The 18,334-nt window shown below is 45.4% G+C and overlaps 1 protein-coding gene across 1 annotated transcript in view; it reads left to right on the forward strand.

Moving 5' to 3' along the window:
• LOC118382586 (plexin-A4) overlaps positions 1–18,334 on the forward strand; it is a gene marked incomplete at its 5' end in the record, with an annotated part of 146,250 nt that overhangs the window by 5,389 nt on the left and 122,527 nt on the right. Inside the window, 3 exons of the mRNA XM_052515457.1 lie at positions 618–732; positions 15,004–15,204; positions 18,010–18,106. Coding sequence (XP_052371417.1) covers positions 618–732; positions 15,004–15,204; positions 18,010–18,106 — 413 coding nt within the window. The remainder of the gene's footprint in view (positions 1–617; positions 733–15,003; positions 15,205–18,009; positions 18,107–18,334) is intronic.

The raw sequence follows: 18,334 nt of genomic DNA on the forward strand, positions 1-18,334 counted from the left end.
ACTCTCTCTCCTCTCTCCTGTTTCTCACTCTCTCTCCTCTCTCCTGTTCTTCACTCTCCTTCTCCTCTCTCCTCTTCCTCACTCTCTCTCCTCTCTCCTCTCTCCTCTCTCCTTTATCCTACTCCTTTCTCCTTATTCTTCTCCTTTCTCCTTCTCTCTCTCCTCTCCTCTCTCCTACTCTCTCATCTCTCTTTCTCATCTCCCCTCTCTCCAACTCCTCTCTCCTCTCCCCTATTTCTTCTCCTCTCTCTCTCCTACTCTTCTTTCCTCATCCTTCTTTTCTCGCCTCTCTCATTTTCCTCTCTCCTCTCTCCTCTCCCCTCTCCCCCTTCTCCCCTCTCCTTCTCCTCTCTCCTTCTCCCCTCTCCTCTCCCCTACTCCCCTCTCCTTCTCCTCTCTCCTCTCTCCTTCTCCACTCTCCTACTTCTTCTCCTCTCTCCTTCTCCTCTCACCTCCTCCTTCTCCTCTCTCCTTCCCCTCTCTCCTCTCTCATACTCCTCTCTCCTTCTAATCTCTCCTTCTCCTCTCTCCTTCTAATCTCTCCTTCTCCTCTCTCCTTCCCCTCTCTCCTCTCTCATACTCCTCTCTCCTTCTACTCTCTCCTTCTCCTCTCTCAGGTGTTTGTCATGTGTGAGAAGCCCCTACCAGTGCCACTGGTGTAAATACAGACATGACTGCACCCACGACCCACGCACCTGCTCCTTCCAGGAGGGACGCGTCAAGAAGCCAGAGGTAATTTCAGAGGTCAAGGGTCAGGTGTAAACATGAGTTGATTATGATTATTATGGTCTCATTGGCTATTTAGATTCAGGATGTAGCGTCCTCATTGGTTCACTTGTGAATATCTTTAATAATACAGTCTGTGAGTGATCATATCATTATAAACCAGCAAACATACAGTATTTATGATAGGGTCATACTTACTGTATATCCTGCATTATATAAAGCAAAGGAGTCAGCTACAGTACCATACTTAATCTGATATATCTGGCTCAGGCTTTCTATGCTTATCCTCCACGCCCAACAAGATGATTACAGACCCACCAAATCTAATAAAAATGAAACATTTCCTTTTCCCAGCCCTATTCCCAACGACAGCTTATTTCATGTGAATTATCAATGGTATTGGCACTGGCCTTTTCCCTTTGAAGCAGGACTCACTGTAATTAGACATCTTTACTGTGTAGCTTGATGAGCTACACAACAGACCTGGATTCTCTCCCTGGCACCACACCGGCCTTGAGGGTGGGTGTGTGTTTGGGAGTGTGTGTGTATGTGTGTATGTGTGTATGTGTGTGTGTGTGTGTGTGTCTGTCTGTGTGTGTCTGTCTGTCTGTCTGTCTGTCTGTCTGTCTGTCTGTCTGTCTGTCTGTCTGTCTGTCTGTCTGTCTGTCTGTCTGTGTGTATGTCTGTCTGTCTGTCTGTCTGTCTGTCTGTCTGTCTGTCTGTCTGTCTGTCTGTCTGTCTGTCTGTCTGTCTGTCTGTCTGTCTGTCTGTCTGTCTGTCTGTCTGTCTGTCTGTCTGTCTGTGTGTGTGTGTGTGTGTATGTGTGTATGGGTTGTGTGGTGTTGATGGAAGGTATGGCAGTAGGGCAGCATGGGGAGGAACTGTGTAGTTAATCCTGGCCCTCAGGGCATCCATGATGAAGATCCCTGTCTTGATGTCTGTCTCTCTGTGTGTGTGTGTGTGTGTGTGTGTGTGTGTGTGTGTGTGTGTGTGTGTGTGTGTGTGTGTGTGTGTGTGTGTGTGTGTGTGTGTGTGTGTGTGTGTGTGTGTGTGTGTGTGTGTGTGTGTGTGTGTGTGTGTGTGTGTGTGTGTGTGTGTGTGTGGGTTGTGTGGTGTTGATAGAAGGTATGGCAGTAGGGCAGCATGGGGAGGAACTGTGTAGTTAATCTGGCCCTCAGGGCATCCATGATGAAGATCCCTGTCTTGATGTCTGTTGCCAGGCGCTCCACGACAAGCAGGAACAAGCTCAGGGAGGGTTTTCCTCTTCTGATGAGTTTTATGCTCCATGATTTAGAATCCCACATTAGAACACCATCTCTGCCCCGAGCGATTCAAGCACATGCAACGTGTATAAACGTAGCTGGAATAAAAAAATAATAATGAGATATTCATTATCTCTTTGAACTGCTCCGAGAGTAGGTGAGACTTAGCTTGGCGTTTCAGGATCCAATTAACACTTGTGTTGGTGGTCAATATTGACCCAGGGATAATAGTAGGATTCTTCTCATTGTGTTGACTGACAAAAACCCAGCTCCCAAATAAAGCTGTGGGGATTTAGCATTAACACGTTAATGACATCTCTCCCCAACATGCTTTTGTTTGACTGTTGTTTTAAAAAGCAGGTGTTTCTGTCCGCCTAACGAGCTTAATTTGGATTTAATTAACCTCGGGATTGGGGGTCGGGGATTGTCGCTACGTTCAACGTCACTGCGAATTAATGGATTTGCCTCGCATGCGCGGGTGCACTCGCACATAGACACATAAACGTACACGCACACACACATGCACACACACACTCCCCCAACCCTCCACCACTCCAAGCAGAAGACAATGACATGTCAACTTTGCTCAGACAAGTGGGATGGCCCCTCGCGGCGACCCTGGGATAGATGCATTTCCCTGTATTATTCCAATGAAGGGATTTCAGGAAGTGGATCTGGGTAATCCGCTGATGTTTTGTAATGAGCGACGTGATGCAGAGGCCTCCCGCTGACTGAGCCCCCTGTTAGTATGCACAAAGATAAATCACTAACGCTAGCTAGGCCAGGGGCCACGCCGGGCTTTGTTGTCATTGGGTAACCGATGGGAGTGGCCAGGCAGGAGCTGCTCAGTCCATAACGTGATGTTGCATTGCCCGGCGAACTCTGTTTTTCAGCTCATGTTGTTGACATGGAAAACAATGTCAATCCAAAATGGCCGCAGACAGCCCCACGTAAAAACTCACTAATCTAAAGCATGAACACGCTCCCCTCTCCCAGATATGTTGTTTGTTATGTGAATAAACACTATTTGTGTGAATCCATAGCTACTAGTGTATATTCAGGTTCACAAAAGCTTTATTTTCCCAACATTGGGCCATTTTATCTACTGTATGTCTTCTGGGGTTGTCTGAGGTGAACGAGGGGGGCATCAAATCCTTTTCTCCCTCCATCCCTCCTGTCTTCCCCCCTGTCTGCCTGTGGCTTCGTGCTACAACACCACACATGTCTTCACATCAGAGGACCCTCTACCCACTACCTCCCTGGGGGACATGGAAACCCATGAAATATGTGTTCATGATATTAAAACCTATCAAAGCCCTCCAGGTTGATTTCCTGGCCAAACGGGCCCCTAACGAGCTGGATCAGAGCAGGAGTTTGTCAGCATCTATCTGATGAATTGGATGGAACTATTAAGAGATGTTCATTGACACATGTCATTGGCACTAGTTCCAATGGCATTGGCAGTCCCAACTGTAACCAGACCACAACCATGTCAATGTGAAAATAACCAATGTTAAAAGTGACGTGGGGATATTAACACATGTTAAATACTAAAGTGACGTGGGGATATTAACACATGTTAAATACTAAAGTGACGTGGGGATATTAACACATGTTAAATACTAAAGTGACGTGGGGATATTAACACATGTTAAATACTAAAGTGACATGGGGATATTAACACATGTTAAATACTAAAAGTGATGTGGGGATATTAACACATGTTAAATACTAAAAGTGACGTGGGGATATTAACACATGTTAAATACTAAAGTGACGTGGGGATATTAACACATGTTAAATACTAAAGTGACGTGGGGATGGGGATATTAACACATGTTAAATACTAAAGTGACGTGGGGATATTAACACATGTTAAATACTAAATACGTGGGGATATTAACACATGTTAAATACTAAAGTGACGTGGGGATATTAACACATGTTAAATACTAAAGTGACGTGGGGATATTAACACATGTTAAATACTAAAGTGACATGGGGATATTAACACATGTTAAATACTAAAGTGACATGGGGATATTAACACATGTTAAATACTAAAAAATGGGGTGACTAAAAGTGTGGGGATATTAACACATGTTAAATACTAAAAGTGACGTGGGGATATTAACACATGTTAAATACTAAAAGTGACGTGGGGATATTAACACATGTTAAATACTAAAAGTGACGTGGGGATATTAACACATGTTAAATACTAAAAGTGACGTGGGGATATTAACACATGTTAAATACTAAAAGTGATGTGGGGATATTAACACATGTTAAATACTAAAAGTGACGTGGGGATATTAACACATGTTAAATACTAAAGTGACGTGGGGATATTAACACATGTTAAATACTAAAGTGACGTGGGGATATTAACACATGTTAAATACTAAAAGTGACGTGGGGATATTAACACATGTTAAATATTAAAGTGACGTGGGGATATTAACACATGTTAAATACTAAAGTGACGTGGGGATATTAACACATGTTAAATACTAAAGTGACGTGGGGATATTAACACATGTTAAATACTAAAGTGACGTGGGGATATTAACACATGTTAAATACTAAAGTGACATGGGGATATTAACACATGTTAAATACTAAAAGTGACGTGGGGATATTAACACATGTTAAATATTAAAGTGACGTGGGGATATTAACACATGTTAAATACTAAAAGTGACGTGGAGATATTAACACATGTTAAATACTAAAAGTGACGTGGGGATATTAACACATGTTAAATACTAAAGTGACGTGGGGATATTAACACATGTTAAATACTAAAGTGACGTGGGGATATTAACACATGTTAAATACTAAAGTGACGTGGGGATATTAACACATGTTAAATACTAAAGTGACGTGGGGATATTAACACATGTTAAATACTAAAAGTGACGTGGGGATATTAACACATGTTAAATACTAAAGTGACGTGGGGATATTAACACATGTTAAATACTAAAGTGACGTGGGGATATTAACACATGTTAAATACTAAAGTGACGTGGGGATATTAACACATGTTAAATACTAAAAGTGACGGAGGGAGGAAGGGAGGGAGGGGAGAGGGACGGAGGAAGGGGGAGAAGGAGAGAGAGAGAGAGAGAGAGAGAGAGAGAGAGAGAGAGAGAGAGAGAGAGAGAGAGAGAGAGAGAGAGAGAGAGAGAGAGAGAGAGAGAGAGAGAGAGAGAGAGAGAGAGAGAGAGAGAGAGAGAGAGAGAGAGAGAGAGAGAGAGAGAGAGAGAGAGAGAGAGAGAGAGAGAGAGAGAGAGAGAGAGAGAGAGATAGATAGTCTTTGCGCAGGGCTGTGAGGTGGAGGATGAAACAAAAGCCTGTTGGAGGGAGGCCTGGCTAATCGCCCACCAGGTCTGTGTGTCTCAGTCTGACAGGGAGCTAAAGATTCTCCTCACCTCCACACACACACACACACACACACACACACACACACACACACACACACACACACACACACACACACACACACACACACACACACACACACACACACACACACACACACACACACACACACACACACACACACACACACACACACTCTCTCTCTCTCTCTCATTCTTTTCTCTCTCACCCCTCGCTCTGTCACTTTTTCTCTCTGTCACTGCCAGATCACTGCAGCCTCTGCCAATAGTTTCCACATTCTACTCCACGCCTTTTCCCACTCTGTCCTGCTCTCTCCCTCTGTCATTCTCTCTCTCTCTCTATCCTCTACAACTCACCCATGCTGCTAATTATCCATTCTAAGTGGGTCCCAGGGATTAGAAATCTCTCAGTAGAGAGAGGGAGGAAAGAGGGGGAGAGAGACAGAGAGAAGGGAGAGAGCGAGAGAATGACAGAGAGGGTTTTAACTGAACACTGAGAAACAGTGTGATGACAACACAGTGTCTTCATAAGAAGAGAGCATTGCTTCCCAGGTGCACTGCTGTTCGGTGGGAAATGTAGCTATGTCAGGGAGTGTCAGGGAGTGTTGATTGATGGGAAAGTCACTGTGTGTGTGTGTGTGTGTGTGTGTGTGTGTGTGTGTGTGTGTGTGTGTGTGTGTGTGTGTGTGTGTGTGTGTGTGTGTGTGTGTGTGTGTGTGTGTGTGTGTGTGTGTGTGTGTGTGTGTGTGTGTGTGTGTGTGAGAAAGAGAGAGAGAGAGAGAGAGAGAGAGACTAGGTGAAGGGGGCATTCAGTATCTCTCCTCTGTACCCAAAGCAGAGTGATGTACCTTGAAGTGCCACCCCCTTCCCTCCTCTCTGATCCTCTTCAGTGATTGGCTGAGAGGTGAGGCTAGGTGATCAACCATAGAAAGGATAATTTCAGGTCTTTCTCTCCCTCTCCTTCCTTCCTCTGTAAGGTCTTAATAGCCTGTCCTGACAAAAACAGCTCTTGCAGAACAGAATGGCGTCTCTGAAGACTCCATATTAAGAGCCCCTTCAGTTATTCTGTTGTTCTGCTTGGAGTCAGTCACTCTCCACAGAAAGCTGCCAGCAGCTGCCTACTGAGCATCTCTCAACACATCACACAGCCAGGGTGGCAGGAGAGGATATAGGAGGGGCCTGGGAACACCCACATGCAAAGCAGCGGAGAGGGTGTGTGTGTGTGTGTGTGTGTGTGTGTGTGTGTGTGTGTGTGTGTGTGTGTGTGTGTGTGTGTGTGTGTGTGTGTGTGTGTGTGTGTGTGTGTGTGTGTGTGTGAGTCGCTGTAAGTGTGGGAGACAAGCAAAGAAGAGGGTGGGGGCAGTTTATTTTTGTCCTCATCATTATTTATCACTGGGAGCGGGGGAGGGGGGAATAAACACGTACACATTATATCAGCTTAATGGCGTTATAAATCTGAGGCTGGGACCCAAGCCGGGATATATGACAGGTGTCATCAAGCTCACTGAGAGGCACTTGGCCTCGAGTACACCTTGAGTGATGGGTGTTGGTGTTGGCGGGGGGGGGGGGTTATTGAGGTGATGACATGCTCACTCCAGGGGGATTTACTGGTGGGGGTCACACCAGGCCGGACCCTCAGAGAGAAACAAGAGGAGTGGGGGGTGATTGCAGCGATGACGTCACCGCTGTTGTGGTTAACTGTAATGAAGAAGAGGTTTTTGGTCAAGTATGTGTCACAATCGCCTGGAGTGGTGAGTGTAGAGGGCAGAGGGCAGAGGGCAGAGGGCGGAGGATACTGGGGAAACCGTCTTTATTTGGATTCCCATAGGCCAAAACAACAGGCGATAAATAAACAGAAAAATAGTCCGACCCAACACAGGGCACAAACGGACAAGAACACAAACACACACACCCTGACTAACAGAAAACAATCCCGCACAACAATAGGCGGGCCTAACAGGCTTAAATAGACATGAATCAAGAAACAAAATAAGAGACAGGTGCAACTAATAAGACCAAACAAACAGAAAAGGAAAAAGGGATCGGTGACGGCGAGTAGACCGGCGACGACGACCGCCGAGCGCCGCCCGAACGGGCAGGGGAGCCACCGCCGGTGGGAGTCGTGACAGTATGTGTGTGTGTGTAGGTACTATAGGGTGCAGCTGTAAGTGGAATATGTGGATGGTGTTCTTGAAAGGCAGGTTGGGGGGTGGGGTGGGCTGAGCACAGAGTGAAATCTAAAATTCTAAGTCTGTCATGGGCATTGCTCTTGTCAGATTGACAGATGATGCCAGAGACGTTGTATGCCTGTGATTAGTGACGTTTATCACTTTGTGTAATAGTATTCTCAGGCAGCGGTTAGTGTGTGTGTGTGTGTGTGTGTGTGTGTGTGTGTGTGTGTGTGTGTGTGTGTGTGTGTGTGTGTGTGTGTGTGTGTGTGTGTGTGTGTGTGTGTGTGTGTGTGTGTGTGTGTGTGTGTGTGTGTGTGTGTGTGTGTGTTCAAATCCCCGAGCTGACAAGGTACAAATCTGTCGTTCTGCCCCTGAACAGGCAGTTAACCCACTGTTCCTAGGCCGTCATTGAAAATAAGAATTTGTTCTTAACTGACTTGCCTGGTTAAATAAAGGTTAAATAAAATACATTTGTGGTGAGGTGTGATTTGTGGTGAGGTGTGATTTGTGGTGAGGTGTGATTTGTGGTGAGGTGTGATTTGTGGTGAGGTGTGATTTGTGGTGAGGTGTGATTTGTGGTTAGGTGTGATTTGTGGTGAGGTGTGATTTGTGGTGTGATTTGTGGTCTTGTGTGATTTGTGGTCTTGTGTGGTTTGTGGTGAGGTGTGATTTGTGGTGAGGTGTGATTTGTGGTGAGGTGTGATTTGTGGTGAGGTGTGATTTGTGGTGAGGTGTGATTTGTGGTGAGGTGTGATTTGTGGTGAGGTGTGATTTGTGGTGAGGTGTGATTTGTGGTTAGGTGTGATTTGTGGTGAGGTGTGATTTGTGGTGTGATTTGTGGTCTTGTGTGATTTGTGGTCTTGTGTGGTTTGTGGTGAGGTGTGATTTGTGGTGAGGTGTTATTTGTGGTGTGGTGTGATTTGTGTTGTGGTTTGATTTGTGGTGAGGTGTGATTTGTGGTGAGGTGTGATTTGTGGTGTGATTTGTGGTCTTGTGTGATTTGTGGTCTTGTGTGGTTTGTGGTGAGGTGTGATTTGTGGTGAGGTGTTATTTGTGGTGAGGTGTGATTTGTGTTGAGGTGTGATTTGTGTTGTGGTTTGATTTGTGGTGAGGTGTGATTTCTGGTCTGGTGTGATTTGTGGTGAGGTGTGATTTGTGGTGTGATTTGTGGTGTGGTGTGATTTGTGGTGTGATTTGTGGTGAGGTGTGATTTGTGGTGAGGTGTGATTTCTGGTCTGGTGTGATTTGTGGTGAGGTGTGATTTGTGGTGTGATTTGTGGTGAGGTGTGATTTGTGGTGTGATTTGTGGTGAGGTGTGATTTGTGGTGTGATTTGTGGTGTTGTGTGATTTGTGGTGAGGTGTGATTTGTGGTGTGATTTGTGGTGTTGTGTGATTTGTGGTGTGATTTGTGGTGTTGTGTGATTTGTGGTGAGGTGTGATTTGTGGTGTGGTGTGATTTGTGGTGTGGTGTGGTGTGATTTGTGGTGAGGTGTGATTTGTGGTGTGATTTGTGGTGTTGTGTGATTTGTGGTGAGGTGTGATTTGTGGTGTGGTGTGGTGTGATTTGTGGTGTGGTGTGATTTGTGGTGAGGTGTGATTTGTGGTGTTGTGTGATTTGTGGTGAGGTGTGATTTGTGGTGTGGTGTGATTTGTGGTGTGGTGTGGTGTGGTGTGATTTGTGGTGTGATTTGTGGTGTGGTGTGATTTGTGGTGAGGTGTGATTTGTGGTGAGGTGTGATTTGTGGTGAGGTGTGATTTGTGGTGAGGTGTGATTTGTGGTGTGGTGTGATTTGTGGTGAGGTGTGATTTGTGGTGAGGTGTGATTTGTGGTGAGGTGTGATTTGTGGTGTGGTGTGATTTGTGGTGTGATTTGTGGTGAGGTGTGATTTGTGGTGAGGTGTGATTTGTGGTGTGGTGTGATTTGTGGTGAGGTGTGATTTGTGGTGAGGTGTGATTTGTGGTGAGGTGTGATTTGTGGTGAGGTGTGATTTGTGGTGTGGTGTGATTTGTGGTGTGATTTGTGGTGAGGTGTGATTTGTGGTGTGGTGTGATTTGTGGTGTGATTTGTGGTGTGGTGTGATTTGTGGTGAGGTGTGATTTGTGGTGTGATTTGTGGTGTGGTGTGATTTGTGGTGTGATTTGTGGTGAGGTGTGATTTGTGGTGTGATTTGTGGTGTGGTGTGATTTGTGGTGAGGTGTGATTTGTGGTGTGATTTGTGGTGTGGTGTGATTTGTGGTGTGATTTGTGGTGAGGTGTGATTTGTGGTGTGATTTGTGGTGTGGTGTGATTTGTGGTGAGGTGTGATTTGTGGTGTGATTTGTGGTGTGGTGTGATTTGTGGTGAGGTGTGATTTGTGGTGTGGTGTGATTTGTGGTGAGGTGTGATTTGTGGTGTGGTGTGATTTGTGGTGTGATTTGTGGTGAGGTGTGATTTGTGGTGTGATTTGTGGTGTGATTTGTGGTGAGGTGTGATTTGTGGTGAGGTGTGATTTGTGGTGAGGTGTGATGATGTGTTAGTAGTTAGTACTTCTACACTCTAACTTTACATTGGATGAAATCATGTTTTAAAGCTCTCCGTGTTATTGACTAGGTGTGAAGTCACTTTCCATTGGATGTTTTAAAGCTCTCGGTGTTATTGACTAGGTGTGAAGTCACTTTCCATTGGATGTTTTAAAGCTCTCGGTGTTATTGACTAGGTGTGAAGTCACTTTCCATTGGATGTTTTAAAGCTCTCGGTGTTATTGACTAGGTGTGAAGTCACTTTCCATTGGATGTTTTAAAGCTCTCGGTGTTATTGACTAGGTGTGAAGTCACTTTCCATTGGATGTTTTAAAGCTCTCCGTGTTATTGACTAGGTGTGAAGTCACTTTCCATTGGATGTTTTAAAGCTCTCCGTGTTATTGACTAGGTGTGAAGTCACTTTCCATTGGATGTTTTAAAAGCTCTCGGTGTTATTGACTAGGTGTGAAGTCACTTTCCATTGGATGTTTTAAAGCTCTCCGTGTTATTGACTAGGTGTGAAGTCACTTTCCATTGGATGTTTTAAAGCTCTCCGTGTTATTGACTAGGTGTGAAGTCACTTTCCATTGGATGTTTTAAAGCTCTCGGTGTTATTGACTAGGTGTGAAGTCACTTTCCATTGGATGTTTTAAAGCTCTCCGTGTTATTGACTAGGTGTGAAGTCACTTTCCATTGGATGTTTTAAAAGCTCTCGGTAATGTTATTGTGAAATCATAACAGGAATACAGACAAAGACTTTATGTACATTGTATAAGTCCACAATTGTTCCGCTTGGACAGTCAACTGACTTCAGTGATTCATTCAAAATGATATCACAAATGATGTCAGACACTTCACAACCGATCGTACCCTCCAGTTCACCTTGTTTCTGTCTGAAATGACACCATATTCTCTATGTATAGTGCACTATAGTGTATATGACATAGCGTGCCATTCCAGACTTATCAGAAAATAGGACTCCTCCATTTTCAACATAATTTATTCCTATCTCCTCAGTTTTGTAAAGCAAACATTATTTGTGCCACTCTGTAATTTATCTATAATGACTTTTTGAATAGTGTCATGAAGTGGTTTATATGCAAGCCAGCCAGTCATTCAGTGTACCCCAATCAAGTGGTTTTTAATGAACTTCAAACAAGTGTTATCGGGCAACGTGGCGGCTCCGCTTCACTTCTCAACTCCAGGAACGAGAGGACACCTTATCTGCTCTCCCCTTCTTTTCTTCCTCTCTCTCTGTCTCTCTCACTTTCTCTCTCTCTTCTCTGTCTGTGTCTCTCTCTTTCTCTGTCTCTCTCTCTTTCTCTGTCTTTCTCTCTTTCTCTGTCTCTCTCTCTTTCTCTGTCTCTTTCTCTGTCTCTCTCTCTTTCTCTCCCTCTTTCTCTGTCTCTCTCTCTTTCTCTGTCTCTCTCTCTTTCACTGTCTCTCTCTTCCTCGGTCTCTCTCTCGTTCTCTGTCTCTTTCTCTGTCTCTCTCTCTTTCTCTGTCTCTCTTTCTTTCTCTCCCTCTCTCTCTCTTTCTCTCTCTCTTTCTCTGTCTCTCTTTCTATGTCTCTCTCTCTATTAGTTTTTCTCTCTGTCTGCCATATTCTCTTTCTCTCAATCTCTCCATATAATATCTCTTATTATCTCTGCCTCATTCTCTCTCTCTCATTCTCATATCTCTCCCAGTGTTCTCACTCTGTTCCTGTCTTTCTTTATCTGAGCCCACAGTTTAACAAACCAGGAGATGGGAGTTGTATTTATGCACAGCACTGTAGACTCTACCCATCGACACACAGGCACAGAACTTCATCAGCACTGTAGACTCTACCCATCAACACAGAACTTCATCAGCACTGTAGACTCTACCCATCGACACACAGGCACAGAACTTCATCAGCACTGTAGACTCTACCCATCAACACAGAACTTCATCAGCACTGTAGACTCGACCCATCAACACACAGACACAGAACTTCATCAGCACTGTAGACTCTACCCATCAACACAGAACTTCATCAGCACTGTAGACTCTACCCATCAACACAGAACTTCATCAGCACTGTAGACTCGACCCATCAACACACAGGCACAGAACTTCATCAGCACTGTAGACTCTACCCATCAACACAGAACTTCATCAGCACTGTAGACTCTACCCATCAACACAGACACAGAACTTCATCAGCACTGTAGACTCTACCAATCAACACAGAACTTCATCAGCACTGTAGACTCTACCCATCAACACAGACACAGAACTTCATCAGCACTGTAGACTCTACCCATCAACACAGAACTTCATCAGCACTGTAGACTCTACCCATCAACACAGAACTTCATCAGCACTGTAGACTCGACCCATCAACACACAGGCACAGAACTTCATCAGCACTGTAGACTCTACCCATCAACACAGAACTTCATCAGCACTGTAGACTCTACCCATCAACACAGACACAGAACTTCATCAGCACTGTAGACTCTACCCATCAACACAGACACAGAACTTCATCAGCACTGTAGACTCTACCAATCAACACAGAACTTCATCAGCACTGTAGACTCTACCCATCAACACAGAACTTCATCAGCACTGTAGACTCTACCCATCAACACAGACACAGAACTTCATCAGCACTGTAGACTCTACCCATCAACACAGACACAGAACTTCATCAGCACTGTAGACTCTACCCATCAACACAGACACAGAACTTCATCAGCACTGTAGACTCTACCCATCAACACAGACACAGAACTTCATCAGCACTGTAGACTCTACACATCGACATAGACACAGAACTTCATTAGGACTGTAGACTCTACACATCGACACAGACACAACTTCATCAGGACACTCTGTCTCTCTGTCTCCATTCTCTCCTCTCATCTCCATCAGCAACCGACTATTTTTACTCAGCCATTCACCTGAGTTGATAGGATGTTAATTTTAGACACCCAATTGCCAAGTGAGCCGAACATGCTCTCTCTCTCTTTTCTCTCTCTCTCTCGTTTACTCTCTCTCTCTGCCTCTCTCTCTCTGCCTCTCTCTCTCCACCTCTCTCTCTTCATCTCTCTCTGTCTGTCTCTGCCTCTCTCTCTGTCTCTCTCTCTCCCTCTTTCTCTGCCTCTCTCTCTCCTTTAGTCCCTTTCTCTCTCTCTGCCTCTCTCTCTCCCCCTCTCTCTGTCTGTCTCTGCCTCTCTCTCTTTCTATCTCTTCTATTTCTCTTTTCTCATCAAAGCAGAAGCAGCTTTCATTGAACCTCTGTTGTTGTGTAAATGGAAACACAATGCCCTATGTCTATCATGTCACTGACACTGTTCATTTACAAGTCAGTGTAATAATAATGCGCTGCTCTCTTGACCTCCTATCGATATCCTATCGTTGGTATGATTGGCCCACTCCAACTCACATGCCATTCAAACCTTGTTAAGGGCTATAGAGGCAACCAACACTAACTCTACCAGATATAACTACCCAACCACTAGAGGTAACCAACACTAACTCTACCAGATATAACTACCCAACCACTAGAGACAACCAACACTAACTCTACCAGATATAACTACCCAACCACTAGAGACAACCAACACTAACTCTACAAGATATAACTATCCAACCACTAGAGACAACCAACACTAACTCTACCAGATATAACTACCTAACCAATAGAGACAACCAACACTAACTCTACCAGATATAACTACCTAACCACTAGAGACAACCAACACTAACTCTACCAGATATAACTACCCAACCACTAGAGGTAACCAACACTAACTCTACCAGATATAACTACCCAACCACTAGAGACAACCAACACTAACTCTACCAGATATAACTACCCAACCACTAGAGGTAACCAACACTAACTCTACCAGATATAACTACCTAACCACTAGAGACAACCAACACTAACTCTACCAGATATAACTACCCAACCACTAGAGGTAACCAACACTAACTCTACCAGATATAACTACCCAACCACTAGAGACAACCAACACTAACTCTACCAGATATAACTACCCAACCACTAGAGACAACCAACACTAACTCTACCAGATATAACTACCCAACCACTAGAGACAACCAACACTAACTCTACCAGATATAACTACCCAACCACTAGAGGTAACCAACACTAACTCTACCAGATATAACTACCCAACCACTAGAGGTAACCAACACTAACTCTACCAGATATAACTACCCAACCACTAGAGACAACCAACACTAACTCTACCAGATATAACTACCCAACCACTAGAGGTAACCAACACTAACTCTACCAGATATAACTACCCAACCACTAGAGACAACCAACACTAACTCTACCAGATATAACTACCCAACCACTAGAGGTAACCAACACTAACTCTACCAGATATAACTACCCAACCACTAGAGACAACCAACACTAACTCTACCAGATATAACTACCCAACCACTAGAGGTAACCAACACTAACTCTACCAGATATAACTACCCAACCACTAGAGACAACCAACACTAACTCTACCAGATATAACTACCCAACCACACCCAACCATAGTCGCCAAAAGACATTAATAATTCCTACCATTTATAATGTTGTTTCAGAGTTAGATATGGTGTCTGTATTAACCTTGTGGATGTGAGGCGTGACTTGGGCCTGTAGGGAGATTTCTACAGGGTTGAACTCTACTCGGACGTAGCTTCACTGTTGTCCTAGAATGGCCCATACGGTATGATGTTGACTTCAAAGTATAACCCAAAATATCATAACATAGTCAATACTTCTTGTTCACGTTTTCTCTCTAGACAACCACGAGTAAAGTAAACTATGCCAAATCCACAGTGTGAAACAAGTGTGTATTGGGAGTAACACACTGTTGACGTCTGGCTCCTGTCGTTTTGGTCCTCCTGACCAGCTCTCCCTGTGGCTTTTACAGGAGTGTCCCCAGCTGCTGCCCACTGAGCGCATCCTGGTGCCGGTCAACGTGGTGAAGCCCATCACCCTGCGGGCCAAGAACCTTCCCCAGCCACAGTCAGGACAGCGGGGCTATGAGTGTCTGCTCACCATCCAGGGTGTGGAGCAGCGGGTGCCCGCGCTCCGCTTCAACAGCAGCTGTGTTCAGTGCCAGAACACCTCGGTGAGTATAGGGGGTGATGGTGTGTTTTGGGGTGTAAACGGGATGAATAGGGAAGTTTATGTATGTGTATGTTCAGGTGAACACAATCAATGTAAATTGTGGATATAAGGCATGTTGGAAGGAATGTATCTGATATTTGCTTTGACCTTTTAGTCACTAAGCGACATACAGTTAGTGCAATCATCTTAAAGCTAGGTGGTACAACCACATGCACTAAATATACAAAAGTATGTGGACGCCCCTTCAAATTAGTGAATTTTGCTATTTCAGCCAGACCTGTTGCTGACAGGTGTATACAATCGAGCACACAACCATGCAATCTCCATAGACAAACATTGGCAGTAGAATGGCCTTACTGAAGAGCTCAGTGACTTTCAACGTGGCACCGTCCTAGGATGCCACCTTTCCAACAAATCAGTTGCTGTGCTGTTATTGTGAAGTGGAAACGTCTAGGAGCAACAACAGCTCAGCCACAAAGTGGTAGGCCATACAAGCTCACAGAACGGGACGGCCGAATGCTGAAATGCGTAGCCAGTAAAAATCGTCTGTCCTCGGTTGCAACACTCACTCCCGAGTTCCAAACTGCCCCTGGAAGCAATGTCAGCACAAGAACTGTTCGTCGGGAGCTTCATGAAATGGGTTTTCATGGCCGAGCATGAATCACACTTCACCATTTGCCAGTCCGATTGATTAATATAGATTTGGCGGACGCCAGGAGAACGCTATCTGTTGGAATGCATAGTGCCAACTGTAAAGTTTGGTGGAGGAGAAATAATTGTCTGGGGCTGTTTTAGTTCCAGTGAAGGGAAATCTTAATGCTACAACATATAATGACATTCTAGACGAATTTGTGCTTCCAACTTTGTGGCAACAGTTTGGGGAAGGCCCTTTCCTGTTTCAGCATGACAATGTCCCCGTGCACAAAGCGAGGTCCATACGGAAATGGTTTGTCGAGATCGCTGTGGAAGAATTTGACTGGCCTGCACAGAGCCCTAACCTCAACCCCATCGAACACCTCCGTAATGAATTGGAACGCTGACTGCTAGCCAGACCTACTCGCCCAACATCAGTGCCCGATCTCACTAATGTTATTGTGGCTGAATGGAAGCAAGTCCCCACAGCAATGTTCCAACATCTAGTGGAAAGCCTTCCCAGAAGAGTGGAGGCTGTTATAGCAGTAAAGGAGGGACCAACTCCATATTAATGCCCATGATTTTAGAATGAGATGTTCGACGAGCAGATGTCCACATACTTTCAGTCATGTAGTGTATCACAGTAGGTATAAACAAAGTCAAGTGCGCGTGTTAGTTCACAATATATATATATATCGGTAGGGAGGGGCAGTTGCTCTTGCTGCTGGTCTTGTAATGGATGTGAGCTTCGACTGGAAGCCAGTGGAGAACCGCTGAGAGGCGGGGAGACGTGGGAGAACATGGGAAGTTTGAACACCAGGCAGGCTGCAGTATTCTGGATAAATTGCAGGGGTTTGATGGCACAAGTGGAGAGCAAAACCAACAGTTGCGGTAGTCCAGACGGGAGATGACTCGTACTCTGTGAGGTAGGCTCGTACTCTACGGATGTTGAGGAGCACGACCTGCAGGAGCGAGTCACTGCTTTGGTGTTTGCAGTGAATGCCAGGGTGTTGTCCAGGGTCATGCCAAGGTTCTTTGCACTCTGGGAGGGGGACACCGTGGAGTTGTCAACCGTGATGGAGAAGTCTTGGAGGGGAGAGGCCTTCCGTGGGCTGAAGAGAAGCTCTGTCTTGTCGAAGTTGAGCTTGAGGTGGTGGGCCGACATCCAAGCTGAGATATCTGTCAGGCACGCAGGGATGCGTGTCACCACGTTGAGTGTCATCCGCATAGCAATGATAGAAGAGACCATATGAGGATATGACAGAGCCCAGTGACTTGAGCTATAGAGAGAAGAGGAGAGGGCCTAGAACTATGCCCTGGGGGACACCAGTAGTGAGTAGTGAGTATGTGGTGCAGATCCTCTCCACATCACCTGGTAGGAGCGGCCTGCCAACTAGGATGCAATCCAAGAGTGTGCAGAGCCTAAGACACCCAGCCCTGAGAGGCTGGAGAGGAGGATCTGATGGTTCACGGTGTTGAAGGCAGAGGATACATCTAAGAGGATGAGAACAGAGGAGAGAGTCAGCTTTGGCAGTGCGGAGTGCCTCCAGGATCATTCGGACAGAGATAGCGAGAGAGTTGGTCAGAGACATATTTGAAGTTATTTGTGAATGTGAGAAGATGCACAACTCTATCTCAGGTCTGTCTGGAGAGCCATTGACTGTAGAATCTCAATACAGGTTCCTCATTTCTAGTAATCAGTACTATTGAGCTAGTACCTACAGTACACTGTCTGGAACCAGTCCTCCATGCCCAAGGATATGTCTCCCATTGTACATGTGCACAGAGCCTTGATGAGTTTAAATGCCCTCTCTAAATTCCAGCTTCCCTCAGCAATACTATTATGTGTAATTCAGTTCTGGAACAATGGTTGGTATGAAATGAAAGACTCCCAATGAAAGGGTTTCTATGCTGAATGATATGCCAATATGATATGCTACTGTTGAATGGGAGTGTCTCAAACACTCTGACTAGCTTTGATACGTAGTTGTCTGTGAAGATGTCCTCTACCTGGCTTGAGTGTTTACGGTACTTCTGCTCTACAAATGCCTTTTCCTCTACCCTCCCTCTCTCTTTCTCTCTGGTGCTCTCTCTCTCTCCCTTTCTCTCGCTCCCTGTTCTCTCCATCTCACCCCCCCATCTCCCCCTCTCTGGGTCCCCATGGCGACAACAGTACTCATATGATGGGATGGAGATGAGCAGCCTCCCTGTGGACCTGACGGTCATCTGGAACGGAGACTTCAGCATCGACAACCCTGCCGAAAATAAAGGTCAGGACCCCCCCCCCCTCACACCCACACACCCACATCCACACACACCCCACCCGATCACCGCCGTTGCCTGTGTAGCCGGTCTCCATGGCAACAGGCGGGCAGTTGCGGCGGTATCCATCCCCCTGACACCGGCACAGACACAGAAGTGGCATTACTTTGCTGCGGTGGGCGGCGGCGTCTGGTTATAACTTTGCCTCTTCTCTCATCTCCCTCTTTCTCTCCCTT

The sequence above is a fragment of the Oncorhynchus keta genome, unplaced genomic scaffold, assembly GCF_023373465.1.
Source record: "Oncorhynchus keta strain PuntledgeMale-10-30-2019 unplaced genomic scaffold, Oket_V2 Un_scaffold_25965_pilon_pilon, whole genome shotgun sequence".
Classification (NCBI taxonomy): Eukaryota; Metazoa; Chordata; class Actinopteri; order Salmoniformes; family Salmonidae; genus Oncorhynchus; species Oncorhynchus keta.